Source organism: Paralichthys olivaceus, chromosome 16 (genome assembly GCF_024713975.1).
Source record: "Paralichthys olivaceus isolate ysfri-2021 chromosome 16, ASM2471397v2, whole genome shotgun sequence".
Classification (NCBI taxonomy): Eukaryota; Metazoa; Chordata; class Actinopteri; order Pleuronectiformes; family Paralichthyidae; genus Paralichthys; species Paralichthys olivaceus.
In genome coordinates this window covers 16,036,934-16,062,449 of record NC_091108.1, presented here as the reverse complement: position 1 = coordinate 16,062,449, position 25,516 = coordinate 16,036,934, and the positions used below count along the sequence as shown (strand labels likewise).

The 25,516-nt window shown below is 40.3% G+C and overlaps 2 protein-coding genes and 1 long non-coding RNA gene across 4 annotated transcripts in view; 1 reads left to right on the top strand and 2 right to left on the bottom strand.

Annotated features, from left to right (window-relative positions):
* Positions 1–160: 160 nt before the first annotated feature.
* On the bottom strand, positions 161–5,146 carry LOC109638507 (protein shisa-like-2A). 2 transcript variants are annotated; one of them, XR_011238864.1, is made up of 4 exons: positions 4,811–5,146; positions 4,072–4,208; positions 2,181–3,853; positions 161–2,140 (listed from the first exon to the last, which is right to left on the bottom strand). XR_011238864.1 is itself a non-coding variant. In XM_020101519.2 (3 exons), exons 1-3 carry the CDS (start codon positions 4,990–4,992, stop codon positions 3,675–3,677), a joined length of 498 nt encoding a protein of 165 aa, XP_019957078.2. In that variant the 5' UTR covers positions 4,993–5,146; the 3' UTR covers positions 163–3,674. The 2 variants fall into 2 exon arrangements, 1 of the variants encoding a protein (XP_019957078.2); XM_020101519.2 differs by having other exon boundaries at positions 163–3,853.
* Positions 5,147–9,911: 4,765 nt separating this feature from the next.
* Positions 9,912–13,365, bottom strand: LOC138405090 (uncharacterized). Its single transcript, XR_011238774.1, has 3 exons — positions 13,325–13,365; positions 10,274–13,017; positions 9,912–10,106 (listed from the first exon to the last, which is right to left on the bottom strand). It is a non-coding gene; the product is annotated as an uncharacterized lncRNA (long non-coding RNA).
* A 1,371-nt stretch (positions 13,366–14,736) lies between these two features.
* Positions 14,737–25,516, top strand: part of slc1a7a (solute carrier family 1 member 7a) — a 30,231-nt gene continuing 19,451 nt past the window's right edge. Inside the window, exons 1-2 of the mRNA XM_069511008.1 lie at positions 14,737–15,285; positions 21,294–21,373. Of these exons, the coding sequence (XP_069367109.1) occupies positions 15,145–15,285; positions 21,294–21,373 (221 nt within the window). The 5' untranslated portion in view covers positions 14,737–15,144. The remainder of the gene's footprint in view (positions 15,286–21,293; positions 21,374–25,516) is intronic.

Below are 25,516 nucleotides of genomic sequence, written 5' to 3'. Positions count from 1 at the left end.
TGCCAAAGTTCATCATAATTCATGTAAATAATTTATAATAATAATAATCACTTTATTTATAAGGCACTTTTCAACAGAAAGTGCAAAGTGCAGCAAAACAGGAAAACAAATAGTCAAATATAAATAAAATATAAATAATAATGCCAATAATAATAATAGAGATAAAAGACCAAAATTAAGTGGCACCCCAAGTAAATTCAGGCATATCCTGTGTTTTTAGGAGAGACTTAAAAGAGGACACCATCGCAGACCACCATATGAGCTCTGTCCTCAGAATATAAAATGCATTTGCTGGCTGCAGGACCTTGTGTGTCTGACTCTGAGGCCTTCATATTAAACTTCAATTCTCATCTTCCTACCTTCACTTTGTGGCTTTTTCACTCCAGCTGCTAAAGGCCTGTGTCTATTACCATTCTCCTACTGGGTTGTCCAAATTTCAATCAATGCATTGATCAGTGCATTGATATGCACAGTGGAATCTGTTTTCCTGACAAGAACAACACTTCCTGAAACCCTCTGCATCTCTCCGACCCTCTGTTTGTTTGTTCCCTCAGACATATTTGGTGGCACCTAAAATTGCTATGCTTTCAATCTATAATTTAATCATCCTGATTTTGCAATTTTAAATCTATGATGTGCACCACACAATACCTGTATTTTATATTTTATATTTCCTTCTGCAATTGAGGGTTTAAGTACAGATTGTAAAGCCCATTGAGACAAATTTATGATTTGATGGGGTTATATATTCTTCATTTGTCATAATTGTGTTAATCTTAGTAGTTATCTTTAGTATCAATGCTCAGGCACATCTGTTCCATCAGCAGTAACTGTAGCAACCTAGGTAGTACTGACCATACAACAGATGTTGTAGGATTGCCAGAACATCAAATGGAAGTGGTCACAGTCTGTGTAGTCTGTCATGTGAGGAAACCTGGGTTTAAATACAACCTTTTCAGAGAACAGCTTCAGATAAGAGGAGGCATATGGTTCGTTTCTCTTCTCTTCAATGGGGCAATCAAATGCGTCTGTTTGAGACATCTTGGTCTCCCAATGCTTCTTCTGTCAGCAAACACAATTTCAGTTGCAGATATTATTTGTTTGAACAGTATGTGCATCAAAATCCAAACCCTTAATGCAGCTCGCAATGTGAGTTGCAACTTGTTTGTTGCTTTTCCATCACCACGACATCTGGACGGGTTTATCAATCACTGAAACCGCAGCATTGCTGCATAATAATTTGATTTTATCTTTTGATTTAAAATGTATTGATGCTCTTTCAAGAATAGTAAATAAATCAGTCTGTATATTCCTGGAATGAGTTTAAAAAACACATCAACAAACATGTAGATACATCATGTGGAAAATAAACTGAGCGCTCAGTCTTGGTTTCCACTATGAAATGTGATACAGCTGAATACTCTGGACACCTTTGTCCTTACATTTATAGATGAGAAATTGAAAACATCAACATTGAAAACAAACTTTATCCCTCCAAACATTTGACAGATATTACCAGTTAGGATTTTGTAATAATAGTAATAATAGGTAACACAGTTATGAACATATTCTTAGATGAGGCCATTTATGTTTAACTTTAAAGTGTTCATCTTTAAAACATGTTTAACACTGCTGAAATGAGGATACAACATTTAAATTAGTAAATTTCCTTTTAATAAATGCACAAGTGGAATTTAATTGCAAGGTCTTCAGTGGATACAGAGCATAGAGCGTTTGTGGGTACACGGAAACGCAGCTGTCTTGTTTTCTATTCTGAGTAATCTGAACTGTTGGTCAGAAGCTTCAAAGCTTGTGCTACATCTCATGTTACTGTAACTTAGAGTACCTTAGTGTTTTGATATGAAGATGAAACATAACCATCAGAGTGTATAATGCATTGTTACTATGCAGTGTGCTATCACGGAGCAGCGGCCATGTAGAATCTGGTTTGTGTGTTTTTTTTAGACGGAGTACAGGCACATGAGGATGTGGACATTGTTCTCAACACTGTTCGATTCTGTTTTCACTTCACTGGACCACAACGTAACACGTCTTAGCTGTTCAACTTTTAACCAAACCGTGTCTTCCAAAACTGTAAATTTAACTATTACAACAATAGTTTGGTTTCTTGTTCTGTAACCTTGATGAACTGAAGTTCATGAGACACAGTGTCGATATACATATATATAGTTCTGACATTTTGTTCAACATTTCACAGGATTATGATCAAAAACTTTGGTAAAAAGGAAAATAAAGCCCTCCAAGCAAACAAGCGTACTAATGGTCACAACATAGACTGTAAAAGATGTAAAACATGACAGCTCCCCAAAAGTGAAGTCAAAGCATCTTGAGTGCCACCAGCCACCTTTAGGCGATAAACCCTGTCTCCTCCAAGCAGGTGGCAGATTGACCAAACAAACATCAAAATTGCGTCACATACATTTATCTCAAAGATGGTTTCTGTCATTTTAGGTAATTTTTATCGCACTGAATAGTTTGAATGCTATTTATTCCAGTTAGTTTAGTTTTAAATAGTTATTTAATGCTATAAAAATGAGGTGAAATTTCACAATTGACAGCTGATGACTCAGATTCTGGCTTCAAATGTGCAAGATGGCAGCGCTTACATTCAGGGATATTCAAGCTTCATTTCTGGATAGTGGGCGGACGTGGGGACACATCGTTCATCTTGATATACAGTGTGTCACGACACTCCATGGTTCAGACATCAGTCGTGTTAGCTCAGTAACTTATGTCAGCAATAAATAAACATTTTCACTGCAGCCATTTTGACATGAAATCAAATTATTTAAGGTTGTGCTCTATTTAGATTTGAGCCTTAATTCATGTGATTACCCACAGAGGAGGTTAAACAAAGCATTTAAGCTAAGGTCTTCTCAATTTGGGTGTGTGCTACTTAAAGGGGAAATAGTTCTCCAGTACAATCATCATCCAAAGTCAGACATGCCCGACCATTCACCCCAGCCTCTGCACTCATTAAATGGAGGTTTACAAGTCATCATTCGTCAGATGAATGATTTCAATCATGTGAATCAAGAAATGATTGTGGGGATGATGTTCTCATCACACTGTTGATCCTCTTCACAAACCCCTGGGTCCCTGAGCAGAATGTATGTGACAAAAGAGTGTGTTGTTGTCCAGACTCAGCTCGGTTCTTTCTTCATCCCCAGCATCTTCCCCAGGCGCACATGGAGCTGGTCATCCTGAATGAAAGCCAGACCACAACTCTCACCCTTTAACATGTGTTGCACTTGCATGTGCTTTAATCATTGAACAAGTCCATATTTGGCTTTAAAGTAGCCAATTATATTCATTCTCCTCCAAGAAGATGCAAGATGATTATCTTCTGTTTATAAGCTAACAAGTGCTGCTGCTGCACAGTGCTAAAACACCTTGGCCACGAGAAGGATAGAAATTCAGTGCGTGAAAGTAATGACCCCAAGGCATGAGTGGTCAGAGCCTTCATAGTGTGTGATTATGTTGTTCTCAGGATTCAGTAGTGGTTATTTTTATAGACAGAATATTTTCACCACTCAAGCACCACAACTCCCCAGATTCACTGTCGGTTGAACAATGTGCCTCCACATTAACTGTCTCTCTTGAGCTTGGGACTGTTGGTCCCATTATTTTAAAACAAGTGACTCTCGCTGAACCTACGATGGACTTTCCACCTTCACACTGGTGACGGTGGCTGTGAAGCATCTCTGAAACAGGCGCTCAGGGTCTGGCGGCTGGTTGTCACAGTCCAGCTTCCTGCTGAAGTGTTTCCTGAATCCCTGCGGACCAGAGGCACGGGTCGCTTGCGCATGGCTGGATCCTTCACTGGCATCTCCTTATGGAAAGCACATGGACAATTGCACAAAATTCACATTTCAAGTTGTGAAATCACTTTAGACCTTAACGAAAAAAAAAATGGTATTTAAATCCTGAAAATGCTGCTAGTTGCAAAGATGTATCTGTATTGAGGTCTTTCTGAAAGTCCTCATCAGAATGAAAGTAATTTCAAATATCATTCTGACCTTAAGAGAATCTACAGACAAACTAACTAACCTGGAACTCTGAGGGGTAGGCCGTTGTCAAGACGACTGGGTTTAGAGGCGATGAAGAGGTAGCAGAGGACACACACGGTAATGAGAAAGGCAAGGAGGACCACCGCTGCAATGGACAGACCAACCAGAGCTCCGATACTGAGAGGAGAGGAGAGGAGAGGAGATATCAATAAAAGAAAGAAAACCAAAGATCAAACGTGGTAAGATTCAGTGTTTACCCCTTCACACACACACACACATCTCTCTATAGTTGTGAGGACACTTATGACATAATGCATTCCCTAGCCCCTTACCCTATCCTTTACCATCACTACTAAATGCCTAACCTTAACCATAACCTAGACCTAATTCTAACCCTGCAACAAAGTCGACCAGCAATGTCCTCACAACGATGGTACTGAACCAAAATTGGCTCTCAGAATTGTAGATACACACACACAGTCAGGGGATGACTGGAGTAGTGGAAGTAATTAGGTTTCTGAATGATTTCAGGCCAGTGCTGGTTCTCAGGGGAATATCTGTGAGTCAGGGTTTGAGGAAGGTTTTTAATTTCTAGATGCAAAAAGTAAAGAAACAGCTGCAATTTCAAGAAATGAGTTCCACTCTGTCACCTCATCGGCTGATCAGAGGAGAATGAAACATCACTGCAACGTGTTCAATTAAATGACAAAATGAGTCAAACTAAAAAGATTAATAATCAGATTTATGAAAGAGGAAACAAGAAACTTTTTGTCACTTACCTCAGCCACCACATGTATCCGTACTCATAAGGGAAGAAACTGTTGGGATCATCGCAGCAGTATTTAACATCATTGAAGCCGCAGCAGAAGACAGCGGCGGCGGAGCTTCCAGGTTTGGGGCAAGAGAAGCTGTCCACGAACGCACCGTCAGTGCTGTAGTAGCTGCTGCAGTCAGCGCTCATGGTTCCAACACAGTGAGGGAAACAACCACAACACTGTGGTCCGAGGACTGAGGCGAAGAACAGATCACAGCATCACTACATCCTCAGAGAGACGTGCGCTATCAGCCGCGTGTTTCAACATCCGCTGCGTGAATGAGCTGCAGAGCAGAGAGACGGAGGAAAACTTTCAGTCTGCCTGGAGCTCTCTCTCTCTCCCTCTGTCTCCATATATATCCATATGGATAGATAAATACAAAGATATATACATATACATATTATGGCATGCCGTTCAGGAAATTAAACCTTTGAATATATGGAATGAAACCTTGAATATATGGAATGAAACCTTGAATATATTGAATGAAGTCTGAATATATGGAATGAAACCTTGAATATATGGAATGAAGTCTGAATATATGGAATGAAGTCTGAATATATGGAATGAAGTCTGAATATATGGAATGACACCTTGAATATATGGAATGAAGTCTGAATATATTGAATGAAACCTTGAATATATGGAATGAAGTCTGAATATATTGAATGAAACCTTGAATATATGGAATGAAACCTTGAATATATTGAATGAAGTCTGAATATATTGAATGAAACCTTGAATATATGGAATGAAGTCTGAATATATGGAATGAAGTCTGAATATATTGAATGAAATCTTGAATATATGGAATGAAATCTTGAATATATGGATTGAAACTTGACTGACGTCAGACTTCACCGCAGTGTCTGCGGCCATCTTGTGTAACGTGTGGATGCTATAGCTAAAAGTGAATGACAATGAGTTAGTCCGCTCACAATCTCGTTGCAGCATTATTAAACTATGAGGACAACAGTAACACACTGGCGAATGCGTGTACGGCCCAAAATCCCCCTGATAGCCCACCCAATATCGTTCAACTGACAAGGAAGTTCGCTCCCTTTTTAATCGTGGCAGACCTACTACAACAGGCAGCTGTTTATCAGGCCAACCTCAGCATGTCTTCAACCTCACAGGAGAGCCAACAACACCCCGTGTACAATCTCCACCCGTACACAAGGAAGGGCGCAAGACACTGTATGGTTAGCTTGATATAGTTTTCAGGTGATTTAATGAAGGTGAAACACAGTGAATGGCCGTGCCTAATGGCACTGCGCTCTGACGCGGGACTTCTCCGGCACTCAATAAATTACATAATTTATTGAGTAAATTATGTAATCCTTTTCAAATGAAGAGTCACAGGACAAGGTATATAATGTAATAAGGAAGACGTAATCCCACTGATTGACTCTCTGGAAACAGAAGATTTTGGGCTTTGGTCGGTGAAGCAACCGGCCTTGCAAAGTAATGGTGCTGTCAGGAAAAAAAAGAAGATTGAGTTTTGCTGGATTTCTGAGCAAAGATAAGAGCAGCCTTGGTCAAGAAGAATAATAGTTCTTGCCACATTGTGGAGACTGTTTCCCTTCATACAATATGGAACAGTGATGCTGGAATAACCTGGATATCTGAGCATCAGATATTTCCACACTACATTGATTTAGTGTGATGAGGATGAAGATGGAACCACCTGCTCCACCACAGATGCAACAGGCAGCGGCCACATTTCATTCCTCTTCTCAGTTTAGCATGCAAAGCTGCCAAATATGCTGAAACTTTGCCCCGGGTTGATCTATATAATGGAATATGTTGAGGCCCAGCAGATGACCTGTGGATATTAAACATGTCCGCTCCATCAAAATGCATGAGTGGTACACCGGGCCTGACTGCTCGCTCTAATCCCAGATTATCTCTGCCTGTCCAATCCAGAAAACAGGGGGGAAAAATTGGCAAGAAAGGAGATTATTTGCCAGTGTTGGAGGGGTGGGGGAATGTGGAGCAACGCAGAGGCTAGAGCGCACACCTACTTGCTCGTGAACGTCGCTCACACGAACAGAAAGGGATCTCCACATCTGCCACTTCAAATGTGCTGTGCATGTTTCACGTTTAGATCCAAACTTTCATCACTTGCTCTCTAATGGACGTTTCAGGAGAGGCGAGTGATCACAGCTGCGATGCAAGCCCAGCCAATCGACACCCCGCCCCCATCACTTCACCCTCCCCCTACCTCACCAGCCACTCCTCCCCTCCTCCGCTATCAACACGTCGGCAACAATTGATAAACATCTTCCATCACTGCCCACTGACACGCAACGTCAATAATCACAACACCCTGCGCTGCCTGATGTATATATGTGCACCTCTGCTGTACAGTTTATATCATATTCTCTGTATACTGCCTCAAGCAGCATGATTTCATGCATCTCAATGTCATCGCTTGTAAAAACCAAAATGAGTCCAAGCTATCATTTCTCAGTTACCTCCATTTTTATTCTGGTGCCTCAAAGGGTGATGGATAATCACATGGCATTGTGAGAGGTTTACTAATCTCACAGCATCACAGGGCGAGACCACTCAATATATTTCAAAATGATTTTGTATCACTAGTGCAGTGGCCATTATAAATGTGCCTATTTAAAATGGGTTGTTTTCTTGGCCTGTGGTGATGCTACTTACATCCACACTGCTAAGTTTTCATTTGAAAATGCAACAACTCTAGCCCAGATACACATCTGGCATCCACACTGCTCTGGAGTTTGAGAGCCACTAAAACGGAGAAGTTTGAAAACGCAGCTGGCCCCCTGTTTTGGTTTGAGAAATTTTGGGGCAGCATTTTAGTCGGAGATGTTTGGAAATGATGACATAGACGTTCACAACAGCTGCTGATTGGGCCTTTTCGGTCTTGATGTAGCCTTTGTTAATCCGTTAGGGTCCTATCACATGACCCCCTTCTGGATGAAATCAACCGGCATTAGCCTCAGCTACCAGTGTAGAACGCAACTTTGCTTAAAACTGTTGTGCAGTTGATTTCTGCATTTGACAATGATACAACTGCTCATATGTGTTGAAGACGAGCTGTAATTCGAGCAATCTGTGAAAATTCTCATATCAAATGAGATGTATGCACTTCCTTTTGGTCATTAACAATGCATATGGCAAGTGTGAAGCCAATAAGACAAATTGTTCTAAAGATATGCTTTCCTTGTACAGACACAGTTATGGAATTAATGGACCGATATAAGACATAATATTAGATACACATTTCATTTAAGTATAGAGTGCTTATGCAAAATCAATCTTTCATGGGCCTGAGTGCGATCAGATCCGAGTCTGATCTGTGTTAATTAAATGTGTATCTGACAAAAGGTACTTGATCCAAATGAGAAGCCACCGTCTGGATGTTTTGTGCACCGCTTTGCTGACAGATTTGTCACAGCTTTGCAGATCCAGGTGTCAAAACAGAGACAGCTGCATCACACTAACTTTCACTCTTAAAGATTTTTAAACCTTTACGAAAAATGCAGCTGTCAAACAAGGTTCACACTTTTAGATGTTCCCCTGACGACGGCTGCAATTTTAAAGTGAACATTTCAGTCTTCCATGGAAACACCCTTAGAGAGAAAGTGAAAAAACAACTTAAAATAGCTCTGCTTTTTTTCATTTTGCACCTCAGCATAACCCGATTGACAGTGTGTGACAGAGCATGAGATACTGCATCATTTCCATTTCATCATCCTGTAACACTTGCTGAGCTCAGATATGAATTCAACATCCATCCATTAACCTCCACTCCTCTATCCTCTGAGCCTATTTGTGCCTTTCAAGCTTTCTATACATCTTTTGAAATTTTGAGTCATGTCCCCGTGTCCCCTGGCTTTTTACTTTTTACAGCACGTCAACTTTAGAGGCATGATCACATATTGAATATCCTTTCACTGGTCTATGCCTGAATGTGTTATTAATGTGGCATTTTTAAGGTCATATTTCTATTGCTCCAAAAAACAGTATCAGCAATTAACAATTCATGCTGCAGTTTATTCTGCATGCACGGCCCGTCTGCATCCGAGTCCACGTCCTTAGCTGCAGGCAGTCAGGGATTACACAGCAGCCTAGCAGCAGATGTGGCATCTGGGATTACAATTAGAGTAATATCATCCATCATGTGAAAGCTTGTTATGTTACCATAACAGGAGCGCATTTGGTCCCCCCCCCCCCCCCCCCCCAGTGCCACATATGGGGTATTGTTGTTAATGGAAATGAAATTAGATGTGGTGCACTGTGTAGGACCGTGAAGTCAGGGTTCACACGCCTCACACCTGCAGGTGAGATCTGGGACTTGGGTCATGAAATCAGTGTTTCCAATTAATTATCTAGAGTTTTGCATTCCACCAGATTCTAATTTGTCCTTTCAGTTTCAAAATGAACCTCTTTTCTTAATACATTTTTTTTCCACACCTCTCAGAACATCATGAGAGATCTCTAATTTTGGTGATTTACTGTGTTGCTGCATTGTATAGCTTGTTTCAGCTGCAGTTGTGCGTATAGACAAAATGTATTAAATTACCATGAATTTACGCCTTTTCATCCTCATCATTTATTGTCATAACTAAAATCTTCAAATATACCAGTTGAGATAGTTATAGTGCCATGAAATTCTGCATTTTTGCAGTTGATTTTAACTGATTGGGAGCAAAAAATCAAGAAGCTCAAGGGTCGTTGGATGTGCTTGGTCATAGCTGGCAGCAAGCTCGTTTATACACCTGAGACGGTGCAGAATTATCCAGGCATGTTGTGTCCTGCACAACCTACGACTCATGGCATCCCCTTACCAACCAGAGCAGAACCACAACAAGACAAGCACAAAGACATACAGCCTAATGTGGGGCTTCCTGACTGCAGTGCTGGCTCACCACGCCTTAATGCAGTATCTTTAATGATGGTCAGTTAAAATGCCTTATTTCAGAATGTATACTGAATAAAGTTTTGAATTAATTCAGCTTTCCTCATGGGTTTATCCTAATGTTTCTGAAGCAAATAACACACATGCACACATATTCAGTCATGCACTTATTTATTTGTGAGGAAATCCATCAACTGTTTCATTAATGTTTTCTATACCTGGCGCAATTTCCTTCACTGTATCCAGGAGAGCCAGCTGATTTTGTGGATCCTCCAGACTCTGGGAAAGGGGACTGCGAAGTGGACTATTTGGCTGGTGCTGGAAACTGGGAGTGACAGGTCGTCTGCTGGTCATCCTCCACTCCTGCATCATTTGAGCCAATAAATTATATTGTTTAGCTCAATGAATTACCTGTTGCAAGCAGCAATGCTATTTTCATTTGAATAAAAATTTGTTCTAATTGAATTCCATTTGTTAACAACAAAAGACAAGAAATTGCAAATATCTTAACAATTATGAAATATAATTACCTCTAGGACACTGTTCTTAGTGGACATCATCACAGTCTCCCTCATTCCTGAACTTCCACTTAATGATGACCATCCAATGATAACTGCAGCCTCTCATCCCGTCAGATCTGCTGTTCCTTGTCCTTCTCCTGTTTCATTATTTTTTTCTGGTCTGTGATTCAATTTTTGGCATCAACTTTGATGTCAAACCATTTTTTTGTACTTGTTCCACTGTCCATACCTCAGGGTACATTCACTGCCTCAGTTATTGGACTCTGGTGCAGAAGTTACATGGCTGTTAAATTGTAAAGATTTATTCCAGCTGAGAGCTTGAAGACACACTGGACTAATGTAGCCCAGCGTGCGAAATAACCAGTGGCAATCAGGCGCCCCCCCCCCCCCCACCTAGTGCTCAAGCATTATGCTGAAGTACACCCCCAAGATTGTAATCTCTGTAAAAAAAATATATATATATATATATATACACTATAACTTTAGTTTTCAAAACAAGCTTTAAAAAAAAAAAAATATTGAGGGAGAAACTCAAAAAAGGTGAAGAGAAAAGTCAGAAACAACCTGACATATTCATCAAATGAAGAAGACACTGAAAAGTCGATCACTGCAGTAGATCCACAGGTGGCTGCACAGCAGTGACATTGAATTCTACAATAGACCTAACTGCATTCAGTAGCTCTGTGTAATTGAGGTTCTCGAGTACATATTCAGTTGCATTCATTGAGAGAAGGTCTCTCTGCATTAAGGACACCACAGCATATTCAAACGCATCAATGGAATTTCCTCAGAAGATGAACAGACCATGTGTCTAAGTGAGGGATGATTTCTATGGATGTGAGTGGAAACTAGAGGAATTATGGCAAGCGTGTCTGAGGAATGAAGCTAATTAAAGGATGTAATCTGGGGTGCAGCCTGGATTCTATTCAGTCTGTCAGGACAAAGTACAACAAGAAGGCCGCTAAATAATGTTTCCCAATTAGCTGCAATGTGCTCATGTGATTTTGTGAAACCCTGAGGACTCGTTGGTTTTCCTTGATGAACTGCAGAGTGCTTCTGTCTACTCTACAATCTGTGTACACGTACCAATGCGTGGTTTAATTCACTGTTTGATTCTCCATCACCTCTGCCAAGGAGGTTATGTTTTCACCCCTGTCCATTTGTATGTAAGCAAGATTACACAAAAATAACTGAATGGATCACCACAAACCTCTGTGGAAGAATGTGGTATGGTTTAGTAAAGAATTAAAAACGTTGGTGCAGATCTGGATCAGGAAGCAGATGCAGGAATTTTTGGGATCATTCATGGATCTTGATCAGGTAATACACAAAAAAAAAAAATCAGGCATGTTTAAGGGACTGATATCAATGAGTGTCAAGGCTAACACCCTATCTCACCATTTTTTAAATCCTGGTCTCATGCCTCCACAAAACTGAATGGAAATCAATAAAGAAGCTTTTGTGCAATCCTGCTCACCAACAAACAAACTGGTGAAAGCACATTTAAATTCACAAAAACAAGATTTTTATTTATCAGTCCCCTGAACATGTCTGATTTTTTTTTTTTGCAAGATCCATTAATTATTCTGTGAAATTGACAATAATGTTGAAAAACGCTTTATTTCACAAGAAAAGAGAAAAGAAATCCTGGATCTGCAACTAAATTATTGGGTTCTTCTGATCCATATCGCATCCGTCCATAAAGTTTCATGGTAATCCATTCAGTAGTTTTTTATAATCCTGCTAAATACCAAACAGACTGAGATGAAAACATAATGTTCTCAGCAGAGTTAATTATACTTTAACACATCGGAGCTCTTCACACCTCATGTGAGGTATGTATGAAGCAGCAATGAGCGAAGGGTTTGTTGTTTATTCACAAACAACTCACAATAGAAGACTTTAGATAATGAAAGATACTAACATACTGGGAGATACATATGTTAACAGATCCTTCAATTAGTACTTAAGTATGTGTCAAAGGAAGTAAGAACTACTTTCTCAAAGAGACACTCCGGATTAAATCCGCTGCTCATTCTGAACCAACTACTCACATTTTGTAAACTTTAGTGCTGATGGCTACCTGTAGATCATGTTTTTTGCTCTGCCCCTTGCTCCACCTTCAGAACACAAGGCCATTGTTAACCGCCTGTGCAGACCATCCGTCTTGCCTGTATACCTCTCCTTAAATACCTTTCTGATCTCTCCTAGGTTTTGTACTGTGGAATCTATTATTCAGGAAATGTGAAAGTTGGTGATGCATAAATAATGCAGCACTTCACAATGACACTTCCCATCAGTGTTAAAGATGGAAACTAAGGGCTTTTTTCATGTCTGACATTTAATGTATCTAGATAATGTGATTTACCAGATAATGTGCACACTTTGTGCTTAGTACCAGGAAGGAGAATTAAGAAAATAAACCATTTCTTAGGAAACACATGGCAGGATACCAGGTTAAAAGAAAATACTTCAGTTATAAGCGTAAACCAAATATAGCATACTGATATTGGTCATTTACGTTCTCCCACAAGTATGCTGTTGTCAGAATCGGGCACTGATTCAAAACTCACTTAGCCTATAATGCATTCTCTGAACAAGAGATAAAATGTGCTGTAGGCTCATCAAGTGGTTTGCTGTGACATTTGAAAATTGAAAGCGCACGACAGCATGCAGTATTTTGAGATGCACGTACCTCTGAGTGGTGCTGAAGAAATAAGTCACGATCTCAATATTCCTTCTTGCAGTCCAACCTGCAGGGAAAATGTATTTGAATCTACAGTGCACACTCATTTTAAGAAATGATTCAGACTTTAACAAATGATAGTTTAAAAACTTGACCAAAATATAAAGTCTAGTGGAAATATATGGATATGGTGCTGATAACCACTCACACTTGACAGTTTTGGTTCTTTTATGACAAAGTTCCACAGCAGCTGTTATGTTAAGACAAAGGTGAGGAAATGCAGACTCCACAAGAAAAGTCTTTAACCAAACTTTTCAGCTTTGGTACACAGGTGGTCAGTCAGAATATAGCGAAAAGTTTGGTCTTACACTTACTGAAAAACAGGAATCGCAGGCCCGCTGAGAGAGGAACTGACGAGACGAGCGAGCAACGAGGGGGACACGTGATTAAATACAGGTGAAACTAACAAGGGGCGGGGCATGTCATCAACAGAGGAGGTAAACCACATAAAGATAGGAAGTAAAGTGAGAGAGACACACAAGGAAAAAAGCTTTAAAGTCAAACAGGAAATATTGAATTTATGACGCAAACAACGAAAAGTCCTTAAGTCACAGGGGGTAAAAAAAGACACGATATTGTGATTTGAAATTCAGCTTAGCATTACCGTAATTACAAAATGTACAATCATGGTTACCACTTTAGTCTATGGTGTTTCTAGCTTAAACTTTATGCCTGTATCACCTCAGTACACTGCCCACACTGTATGTGTATCATTAAAACCACAGAATAGAAATTCATCGGCATTCTGGCATTTCCCTCAGAGACAGGACTGAGTTACACAACATTCTAGACAGACCTCCACCTGAAAGAGAAGGGTCTTTATTTACGTCTGCTAAGGAAGTTCTGTTTTCATCTGCATTTGTTTGTTTGTTAGCTGGATTATGCAAAACAACTGAATGGATGACCTCAGAATTCATTCATCTGTTCAGGGGACTAATATTTGTGTGTAATTCAGATCCAAATAAAAATCCAGATCTAATGAATGTTGTATTTGTTTGTTTGTTAGTAAGCAGGGTTACACAAAAATGACTGAACCCATTTTGTAGAGGGATTGGGACCCAAGGACCAATCCACCTAATTTAGAGAGACTGCAAGACAGGGCGGTTTTCTTGACATTTTCATTGATTTCCCAGAGAAAAATTCATGGATCTAGAGGAAGGCACATTTAGGGGACTGATATCTATGAGTGTGTGAAATGTGGTGCAGTTTGGTTGGATTTAAGGAAACTATTGGGCCTTGGGTGGTAGCATGCACTCTACTGAATGCTGTTCTAGTGTCATTGTATTATTTCCACGCATTCACATTCACATCTCTTTCTTTCCTATATAATCAATTCAGGAAAGATAGATGTAATATTATGTCACTCTGAGATTCTGCAATTTAACCTTCAGCTGTGTCTTTTTCCTGTGCACAGTTTTTCTCTGTGAAACACAACAACACACCAGGACTGTCGGCCATGTTGTTTGTTTGCTGCTCTTCTTTTACCTCATGTCACATTTGTTACAATTGTCTCTTTTTTTGTTTTTTCTGGGTCTGGAACAATCCACTGTCCAATTGTTCAGAGAGCTCTCTAATCCAGCCTTAGATCTGAGTTGTGCAGTGCGGCCTAATAGGATCTTAGTATTAACCCTGATGACAATACCACCAGCTGTCGCAGAGCCCCCTGTTGGCCACCAGGAGGAATGTGTGGGGGAGGCAGGGGAGGCAAAGAGGGAGGTGACTGACAGAGAGACATTGACAGAGTGACTGATTGATGCTTCTAGTCTCGTGGAATAACCAAAGAAGCAGGACAGAGGAGGAACCCAGAAACTCCTGAAGTGCTTTATATTCGGACGACTACCTCTTTGATTTGACTTTTCATCTCCTCCATTAACCAAATCCCAACTTTTTATATCTTCACTCCTTTTCTTTCTTGGTTGTTACTTCTCTCACATCACTTCTCTACATCTATCTATCCTGCTTCACCTGCTGCATCCACAGTCCTGCCATTTCCTCCTGTGCGGCAGCTGTTGGCTCTGTGGCTGACTCTATATGGCTGAATAGGTGGTAAAAGGGTTGGTCTTCTCTGTGGGGGGTTTGCGACATTGCAGTCAGGACCAGGACAAGCAGCAGGAGGAGGAGGTAGTGGAGGAGGATGGCGGTGGCTCTGGACGAAGTGTGGGGGCGGGTGAAGAATGTCTGCAAGCAGAACGGGCTTCTCATCCTGTCTGTGCTGGCCGTGGTCATTGGCTGCCTGCTGGGCTTCTTCCTCAGAGGCAAACAGCTCTCCGAGCAGGTCAGTTGGTTGAAAAAGACCTTTCCCCAAAACACATTACCCACCTTTCCTGTCTTATTTCTCCCCTGCTAGTATTTGAGTGTGACCCCTGTCTTCTCCTCAAATGCCAAGCTGGATTCAGATGCCACAACTCCTTATACAAGAGATTAACCGATTCCCTGTTCACTGCATCTGCCCCTTTACCTCCACTTCATGTGCTGCACACAATAACGCACACACAATTATTAACCACAATCTCTGTGGAAGTATTGACTTGCATTCAATCCCTAGAGACTGGTGAATGCTACACCTCCATAACCTTGTCATGATTCTAATTTAACCTTAAAGCAATACCTCACACAATCCCCTGACCCTGATTTAATAATTAACCATGTTGGGCTGTTCGTCCCCAGATGGAGGAAAAAAGTCCCCACAATGGAGTATGCACAAATTCCCTTTTAATAAAAAAGATTTTTTATAAATGGGCAAGTTGCATCATGAACAGTTGATTGTGCTTCAGATGAATGCAAAAAGGAAAAGAGAGATGTTCAGTTTCACCTAAGTGACTGAAGCGAGGCTCTTACCCTTCAGCGTTCATGCTCGAATTGTAAAAGAGTATCAAAAATACGACATAAATAAGTCTCCAGTGTCCATCTGCTACAGCCATTGAGATTGAACAAGAAAAAATCAAGGAAATAGGTTTTCTTTTTTCTTTTCTGCTTATTCAAAATGTTAAAGTCTCATCATTCACTCAGATTGCATGTAGCCTCTCAGCTGGACTCAGAGTATCCATGGAAATGTGCAGCCAGTGGGGAGATTAGTTGTCAATCACTCACAGAGTCAACAACATACCATTGGTCCTCACTTATATAATTCACACATGACTGAGTGGGAAGCAGAATTAAATTGTTGGAATTCAGGAAAAAACGCCGAGAGTCCGTTGATGAATATTGGGACACATTTCTACAGGCAGCTACATTATTATCACTGTAACCATTTGGGTTAGTAAAGGCTTCAATTATTAGAAAAGATGTAGTATTGATTGTTACACTAATTTAAAAAATGCTTTGACTGATAAGAGAGCGAGTGTCAAACTACATTTGACCTAAAAGCTGGAAAAATGTCATGGATTTTAGATTTGATGATGAGATTTCTTCCATTTGGAGAAAGAGAGTGCATGTGTGCTTTTGCATGTAAGATGGAACATGTGTGTAGCCATCTCCAAGTAATGTTTGTACATTTGTTGTTAAATTAATTTCTAAAAAGACGTGAGAGAACTATTTGTTAAAAGGAGTTGGTGTCCATGTCCTGGTCGCTGAAAAAAGGCTAACTCTCCCAAATGGTCTGGTGAAGATAGTTAATATGGGTAATAGATGTTCAGAAGCTTGTTCTCTGTGGAAATAAGTGCTTGGATAAGTGCTTGAAAATGGATGTTCATTCCCTATATTTTCTGTAATTGTCCTCGGTTTAAGATCACACTGGAGACTGAGTTCATCCAAGTGAACAAGCAAAATGTCTGACTTCATATTTTCTTGTCCAGACACACCTTGATATAGACACACACCAGAAGCAGAATGCAAGCTATCAAATTGAATTGATTCTGAACAAGTGACTGCAGTCATGGTTCTCATGATTATATTTTGTGCAAAAAAGAAATTGAAGTTCTATTTTTTTCTATTTTTTTTACTTTACTTGATTAGCCACTGCCGTTATATGTCTCTAAGCTCTTCAACTCAAGTGTCTGTCTCTGATGCCCACTTTACATGAAATACAGTTTTACTGTGTTGTATCAAGAGAAGCTAGGAGGCCATATAGTCTGCCATCACAGACAGCACATGTCTCTGTGCAGTAGCGATCGGGGGGTGGAGCTGTGGTGGCACTGATACACACGTTCAACCAATTGCACGTCAGTCTCAGCTGTAAGTTTTACCCCATTTATAGCATCCAATAACTCATTAAAACCAAACTTACTGGAAATATTTGCACCTGGACAAAAGAGAAAAAATAATTTGATATGTACCTGGACTTTTTAGTTTGTTTCATGTGCTATACACTAACATGGAGTTAGTCCCATACTGAAGCCAGCCACCAGGGGACGATTGAGATGCTTTAGCTTCACTTTTGGGGAGCTGTCTAGTTGTCCATCTTTAGATACAGTCTATGGTCTCAAACGATGGCATGTTGGAATTTAGAATTTTAGGGAATCAAGTTTGGAAAGTCCTTAACAAGTGTTTGAATTTGATGCGACGGTATCTTGCAGCAAAACAAATACTTTGCTGGCAACACCTTGCTGAGAGCATCATGGGGGAGGTGTTGCCAACAGTCTGTGGCTGTTCCCCAGTGAACGTGGCCCCTCAACAGACAGGCAGCACAACTGAAGAAAGTTTCTCTGTGAGTAGTCAGTGAACAAATATACAAATTCTGCTGCTAGGTGCAGTGCACAGGGTTTCATGCAGACCTGATAAATGATCAATTGCTTCTCCTCTGTGGGTTGTGTCAGTTTGGGAGCCTCTGGATGAGATGCTTCAGTTGATAAATGTTTGTTTTTAAAACCTACGTCAGGGTTGTGCTCATTCTTGCCTTTCCACAAAGTGTGCAGATTGGAGCTGGAGTCATCTCGCTTTATATAGATAAGACAGAGAGGCTCAGATCACAGTTCACTAACAGGGAGTGTGACTTTATTCTCAGGACCATAGACTGTATATAAAGATGGACTAGGTTCATTCCGTAGACCCATCTGTTGGGTTGGCTCTAAAGCCTCCTGAATGTAGAACAGCTAAAGATCCAATATTCACCAGCAAATTGGTGATTTGCAGTTGAGTCTGTTGTAGCAGGGTGTTTGGTGAAGTTACTAATTGACTGCCTCTTGAGAGGTTTCGGATCATACCCTTAAGTAGCAATAGCAGATGCCTTTTCAGATGAGTCTGCACACTACTTTTTTTGTATTTCAGGATTAACTTGCATATTTGACTTAGGACAGGCTTCATCTGTTCTGAAACATTTCCACTCTCATTTGTAGGCTCCTTACATGTTCTCTCCTCTGAGACATCCATGTTGTGTGCATCACATGATCAGCAACTAGTCGACGTCAAGCTTAATGCATCGTCGCAGAGCAGTAAAGTCCCCTCGAGTTTACTCAGTTCTGCATTTTCCAAGGCCAAGAAGAAGTATCTTCAACTTTCACTTGATTTTATCGTATTTTAAACATCACACGTTTAAGCTAAAACAATTTTTACTCGAATGGAACATAACTTGACAAAGCTAAATGATTAGTATTTAAGGTGGGGAAACACTAAGTCACGCTAGTTTTTATGTCTGCTGGTGACTGAGGTCTGAAATAAGTGAAAACAAATACTGGGATAATGTAGCTTTGGGAGAATGTGGTTTTTAAAGAAGGAAAAGGCTTTGCTTTCTGTGTGAGATTAGGTCCGGCTGAGTCAACCAGGTGGACTTTACAACCTCAGTAGGAAAAAAAAGTCCATTAGTGACTGGAGGAGAACAAGACATCAACACTCCAGAACAACTTGACCCTGAGGTGAAGTAAATAAGCCCACAACGCTGAGCGGCTCCTTTAGTTGTTTGTATTTTATTAGGAAAAGGTCACAAATAAAGATGATTTAAATCCCTCGGAAGCCGCAAAATAATTCAATTGCATGTAGAAGCACTCTGTTGCTCGATCTTGACACAATGGAAAAGGGTTTTAAATGTTTAGTGTAGTGATGGTGGTGGATTAGACTGCAAGTGAATGGCAGCTGTTTAAGTGAAGATGAAGACAGCGGTGCAGAGAGTTGAGCTCAGACAATACTGAATACAAGGCGAAAGCAAGTGTGGTGAATGCAGGTGTAGCTGTTATGGTGTTTTCCGTGTTTACATTTATATGTAGCATTCGTGAAATGTGTTTTTCTTGAGAAAACACATTCCCACGCACATTATTGCTACATTTCATTCATCTTCCAACTGAGCTTTCATTTTGATCTCCACCACACACTTCCACCCACTGTTACCATGACGAAATCCATCTCTGATAGATCCTGCTAGCATATGCTCTTTCTGCTGAATCAAAAAAAGTCATCATCAATGGAGCTCAGAAACTGTGATTGACCAGGTCAAAGGGGAAATGAAGAGCAGAGCTTCCATTTAATCCAGTGGAGCTGGAAAGATTAATATGTGTCTGGCCCAGTGCCGGCCTAATGACGTTGGTGTGTTGCAGCTGAAATAGCAACAAAATTTTGTCTTAAATTTTCAGATGTGTATTTTGTATTTTCAATTCTTGGACAACAGCAATCACAATAATGTATTATAATTCACCATGCAGTAAATTTAAAAACCAACTGAGGTGCTGCAGAGTGGTTAAGATAAAATGCAGCCTATAATCAAAAACTGTGTTTACATCTTATTATGAGCTTGAGCTGAGGATGAAGACAAAGTTTGCAACATCTCTTAGTTGAGACAAATTAAACCAGGGCCCATGACGCACAGAGAGATCTGTTTGTCCTTCATGGACACAGACACACACACACACAAACATGCACAAACACACTCTCAATGCTATGTTCAAGGAAGGAAATACAACAAAACATAGAAATGTACCTCCACCTCATTCAGACACACTCAGCCATTTAGCCTAAAAGCATCATCACTGCAGGAGCAAAAAGCTTTTATTGCTCTATCATCTGACTGCACAGATGTGCTGTACTTAAAGTTTTTTTTTTTTTCATTTGCAACTCTTCATTTTTGCTTTGTTTTTCCACTGGCCTTTCCCCTGTCAGAGGGAAAATCAGAAAGAAGTGAAGTTACCAGTCCCCTGCAGTCCGTTCTCCTATCTGTTAGTTGTCAGGTTGTGGGTGGCCGTGGCTCAGGAGAGAGGAGAGCAGGTCATTTACTAATCACAGCGTAAATGATTCAATCCCTGGCTCCTCTAAATCATATGAGGAAGTGTTCTTGGTCAAGACACTGGACCCAAAATGGACCCTGACTGCTTCATGAATGGACAATTGAGAAAAGCTATAATTAAACTGTGTGTGTGTGTGTGTGTGTGTGTGTGTGTGTGTGTGTGCAGATCATGTTAAATTGCATTGTGGGGGATGGTGCTGCCAGGAGAATGTATACATGTGTTTTTTTAAAGCAGCCATTCCACTTCTGTGTATCGTTCAAATTACTATCAAAAATCCTCGTCTTTAAATTTCAACTGGATTAAACACTGCTATTATTATTGTTGCATGGCCATTTAATTTCATGCACTGACCATACGTCACTTGGATAACAACAACCTAAAATTCAGAAACCATCTTCAAGAAAAAGTTATTTAATGTACTTTGAACTTTTTATTTTAGTCCATGTCCCATCTACCAACACAGACAACACAGATTGATGACCTATACTGCAGGCGAATAAAAAAAGGTAACAGGTTTGACAAAATCTGATCAGGCCACTGAGAAATTTGTTTGGACATACATGTTTTGAGTTCTACTGAGCAAATATTAGCATGCAAATGCATAAAATAATATGATGACCGTGGTGATAGGCCACCTGAACTTGTTAGCACATGGAAGTTAGGATTAAGTTCAAACACTGCACCACTGTTCCAAATCCACAGCCTTGCACACACACACACCAAACGAGTCCAGCTAGCCTGAAGGCAGTAAAAGTTTGAAAAGATTTCTTTTCATTCTGTAAAAAAGAGAGATACCTCCTCCTCTCATATCCTCTGGGAGAATCAAAGAAACAAAGAACGTAAACAACCACTAGAACAGCAGACAGTCAGTGACAGACTGAGGTGCTCGGGGGGACCCACAGCTTTTCTAATGTTTATTCAGTTTTTATGTAGGAGGAAAATAATTTAAAAATCAATTGCATGCGGAAATCCGTTTTACAATATGTTCTCTATTCTCTTTTCCTGTTACGAGTTTGTATTCTGAGAAGACAATCACAGATATCGTCATTTTGCAATCAGGAAGACCCTTCATACACTGCCTTTGCATCATGTAATAGTTTATGTCTGTGCTCTAATATGTGTTTTCTCTTCGCAGGAGGTGAAGTACTTCCAGTTTCCTGGAGAGCTGCTTATGAGGATGTTGAAAATGTTGATTTTGCCCCTTGTGGTATCCAGGTAAGAAACACAGCATCACACACAACACACACACATTGTTCTTGCTGAAAGGCACTGAGAAAAATTTGAGTTTTGCATCACAGTGGTTAATATTACTACTGAAAATGTGCTGTCTGAGAAATAAGAGTCTTTACTCTGAGCAGATGAAATCTGAAATTTGTGAATGTTGCTCTGAGGAAACAGGGACTATATCAGAATATTTAAATTTGCTTTGTAAAGCCTTTAGAGAGAATTAATTGTCTGTCCTCACATACAGAATATCTATACTGCAATATATCAATAAACATGGCAATGCACCTCTCAGCTGTTTTTACTATGGCTGCATCTGTATCACGCACCTTTTGCTTAGACATGGCTTCTATCTATTTCTTGTTAAACCCTGCCTGACCTACCAAACCATCAGCTTGTATAACACAAAATGTAGCAAACATCAGCCTCAAGTCAAATTGTTCATAGAAACATTATAATATCCATACACTAAACACATAAGTTTGCTTTTAATGTTCAATAAAATGTATCTCAGGCTCAGGCCCTTCTTGCTGGAACAGACCTCTGAGAAATGTTGGAAATTACAGTTTATTTGTACTGTGCCTTTCAACAATAAGAAGGCAATCCAAAAGTCTCTGAAGAATACACAAAAAGGAGAGAAATAAGAAAAATACAAGAAATAAATGAAAAATGAGTCCCATAAAATAAGTCCTTCATTTAAATAAAAAAAAATTAACATGAAAATAGGATTAACCGTCACAAATGTAATGTCATTCATTTCTTTTTGAAGTGGAAATCAGAAATGGTTTGCATCGTATTTAATAAATAATACATAAAGAGTCTGTTCCAGCAAGAGGTATCTGACTAAAGACTTTTCTTTTAATGGAAAGTTTAATTTGAAAATCAAATCTAGTTTCGGCGTCACACGTCTTTCTCATGCATAACCTTCAGGATCTGTTCCTCTGGCTGTGTGTCTGCATGGTGATTAGCGTATATCAAAAGTCAAACCTAGATGAGACGGCACCCAATTAAAAAAAGTTAAAACATCAAGGATTAAAGAGTAATGTTTATAAAGAAGTAAACTCATTTCCCTTTTATAGCTTTGGATGTTTACTCTCTGATGCGCAAATGATGCCAGATTCTCCTCCAGTTTGACTATTTTAAGCCCAAAGCTCTCAGTTGCCCGCACGAGGTCAACGATGTCCAACGCACAAAAGAACTCCCAAAACAAATCATGCAAACGCACCGGTTCCATGCAGGCTGCTTTGTGCAATAAGCTACTTACAATCTATGCAACAGCAAAGACTGGATGAGAAGTTAATCCTCCCTGCCTCTCTCTGTCTCTGTCTGTCTCCCTCTCTGTCTACACCTCTCTATCTGTCGGTGTTTCCTGAGGCTTTCTCTCGTGATTTCTCCTTCAGTCTTCTTCAAACGACAGCATGCATCTGTGTATTTAGTCACGTCCATGCTCCATTCCCCCAGTTCCACAGATTCAGAGCAGAGGATCACTTCAATCCAGGTTCCCTGCCAAATGTGAGGCACGTGAGGAAAACAGACCTTAATTACATCTAATCTGAAACAGTGCATGCATGCGCGGGCCAAATGCAGTTCAACAAACTGCTTCAGATCACGGCAATGTTAAAGCAATCAGGGCAAAGGTGCTGTTGAGTCAGCGCACTCAATATTCCAGGTGCTTGCCTGTGAATTAATGAAGTCAATAATGGAAAACGAAAGGAACAGATGGTATTTCCAAATCACCAGGATTGGACTGCTCCCACCCAGTCAGAGGTGTTTTGCAGAATATCTGCATATCTGTGCAACCTGTTGACAAGCAAGCCAACGACACAACTACATTCTTGGCTGATGGTTCTGCTTTTTTCTTTCTCTGTCATGGCCGCTGATGACAGCAGAGTGTATCTGGATCAGGATGCACAGACCGGCTGGTCCATGGCGCATGGTACAGTAGGGCTTATCTAGGGGGGAATATCCGCCCCAGCCCTATAGCCTGCCTGTTCCCATTTTTCTTCCATCCTAGGGCCATCTGCGCACCAGCCAAAGCGGAAACCAGATTATCTCATGAACGCGTCATGCAGAATCAATGGCCTCTCCGCTTACTGCCTCCCTATGTTCCATGTACCTTTTATTTTTGAGATTGAAATTAAAAGGGGGTAAGTAGATAGGGGGGAAAAAAATTCATTTAGTTTATTTGCTGTATCTAGTTTAAGACATGGTTAACATTTTTGATAAAGCCCTTCGAAGCTCTTCGCCAATGCTTTGGCTGAGATCTGAAGGTCAAAGGTGAAGCTCAGTTTTAATGATATCCAGCATCTGCACAAACATATGGTCGATCCAATACATATTCAGAGTCCTGATGGTTGCATCCACATCTCAGTCAGTCATAGTTTGCTCTGGCAATTGTTTGCGAAGGTTTAGAGAAATCACCTTTAGCCTGAAGGCAGGTTTTATTTAAATGCGAAGCGACTGTAGGCGTCCCTAGGCTTCCTTAGGGCTACTGTTCACATTTTTACAAACAGGTGGAAGTGTTATTTCCTATGGTGCAGAGGATCTCTTTGAATTAAAAATAATGTTTTGTGCATCATGAACATTTTATTTTAATTTGTACTCATTGGAGCAGCACAAGGAGGACGTGTAATATTTATTCTTTATAGGCAGGCTTTTCGTGTCCCTGCTTGATTCCGGTGCTTACACAACAGCAACATCGCCGATCACCTGGTTTCCTGGTCATTTCCCTGAGACATCGCCTGGAAATTAGCAACAATTGCTGACATTTTCGACAAAGTTAGATTCAAGCTGAAACCATTCTACCCTTTTCCATGATGACCAAATGGGTTTGGGCAAATGCCACATGCTCCTTAAGTGTCTCCAACTTAGTTTCAGTATTGCTGAAGTGTGTGTTGTCATGTGTGAGAAGTTCCACTTGACTGAAGTGGTACCTTCGTTTTATTAATTTTATTAAATGTACATATCAGAAAGACATTCTACAAAGATGAACACCACTTTTGTTATTTTACAAATCCTAAATACACTTCCTGGTGTGACCAGGCCTATAGTATAGTATATAGTATCTACATTTTCCGTCCAGAGATTATCAAGGACCACTGGAGTGGAGCTAAAACCTCAACTTTAAGCTGCATGGTCCCTGACAGAAATTATTTTTTGTATTCAATTAATTTAAGTTTAAATCTTTAGCACTCTGCAGTGCGGATTGAAATACATGCTGCAGTCCTCTATTAGCAGTTGAGATAATTAGAGAGAGACAGATATAACACATGCAGGGTGTTGTGTCATGCTGGTGGTTTGTACTTCATTAAATGACAGCTGGCTTAGTTTCCCTGTAGACTGTACATTTTACACATTTTACATTTTTTTACCCAGACCCATGTAATGTTATTGGGCTGCTCAGCAGGTCAGGCAGTGGAGTAAGATGAACAAAAGGTTTAGAGACGATTGCTTTTATAATCTCATCATACAAAGAGACTGATAAATGCACAGCGGTGTGCAGCAGGGCAGTGAGGACTTTCCTTCCTGAATGACAGTGACGTTAAGAAAGAGCTGAAACTCATCTCAGAAATCACAGATTTCTTCAATCAAATCCTTAATTGATTTCTTGCTGTGTCATGTTTCCCTGCTTCTCTACAAAACTGGTGAAACAGTTCATAAGTCTGTCACAACATCAACCAGCCCTGACCTTCATTTGAACTGGTTGCACTCAAAGACATATTGACTTTCTGGCAGTGACAGGTCCAATGTTCTCGTTAGCAGACTGACAAGTGTGTCATTGAGACCTGTGTGTAATGGTGTCCATGGAGCAGACAGAATTATAATAATAAGTCAGACAGCTCAGGTTTGAAATTTATATTGCAGCAGAACATAGTGATTGCAGTCTGAGCTGTGACTTCATCACTTCCCCTGATATGATAGCATAGATATAATGGCGAGCAAATATCTATAACCCCCCTGTCCAAGCCTACAGGAGGCTGCTTGAGTGGTGGAGGGGCTGAATCAACCAGCAGCAATACTCAGTAGCACTGTAGCAGTAAACAAGCAAAGGGGGTCATGGGAAATTTTTGCATCTTAAATAGACCTCCATTTATGTATTATAGAAGCTTATGGAGAGAGAGGCATGTCACACGA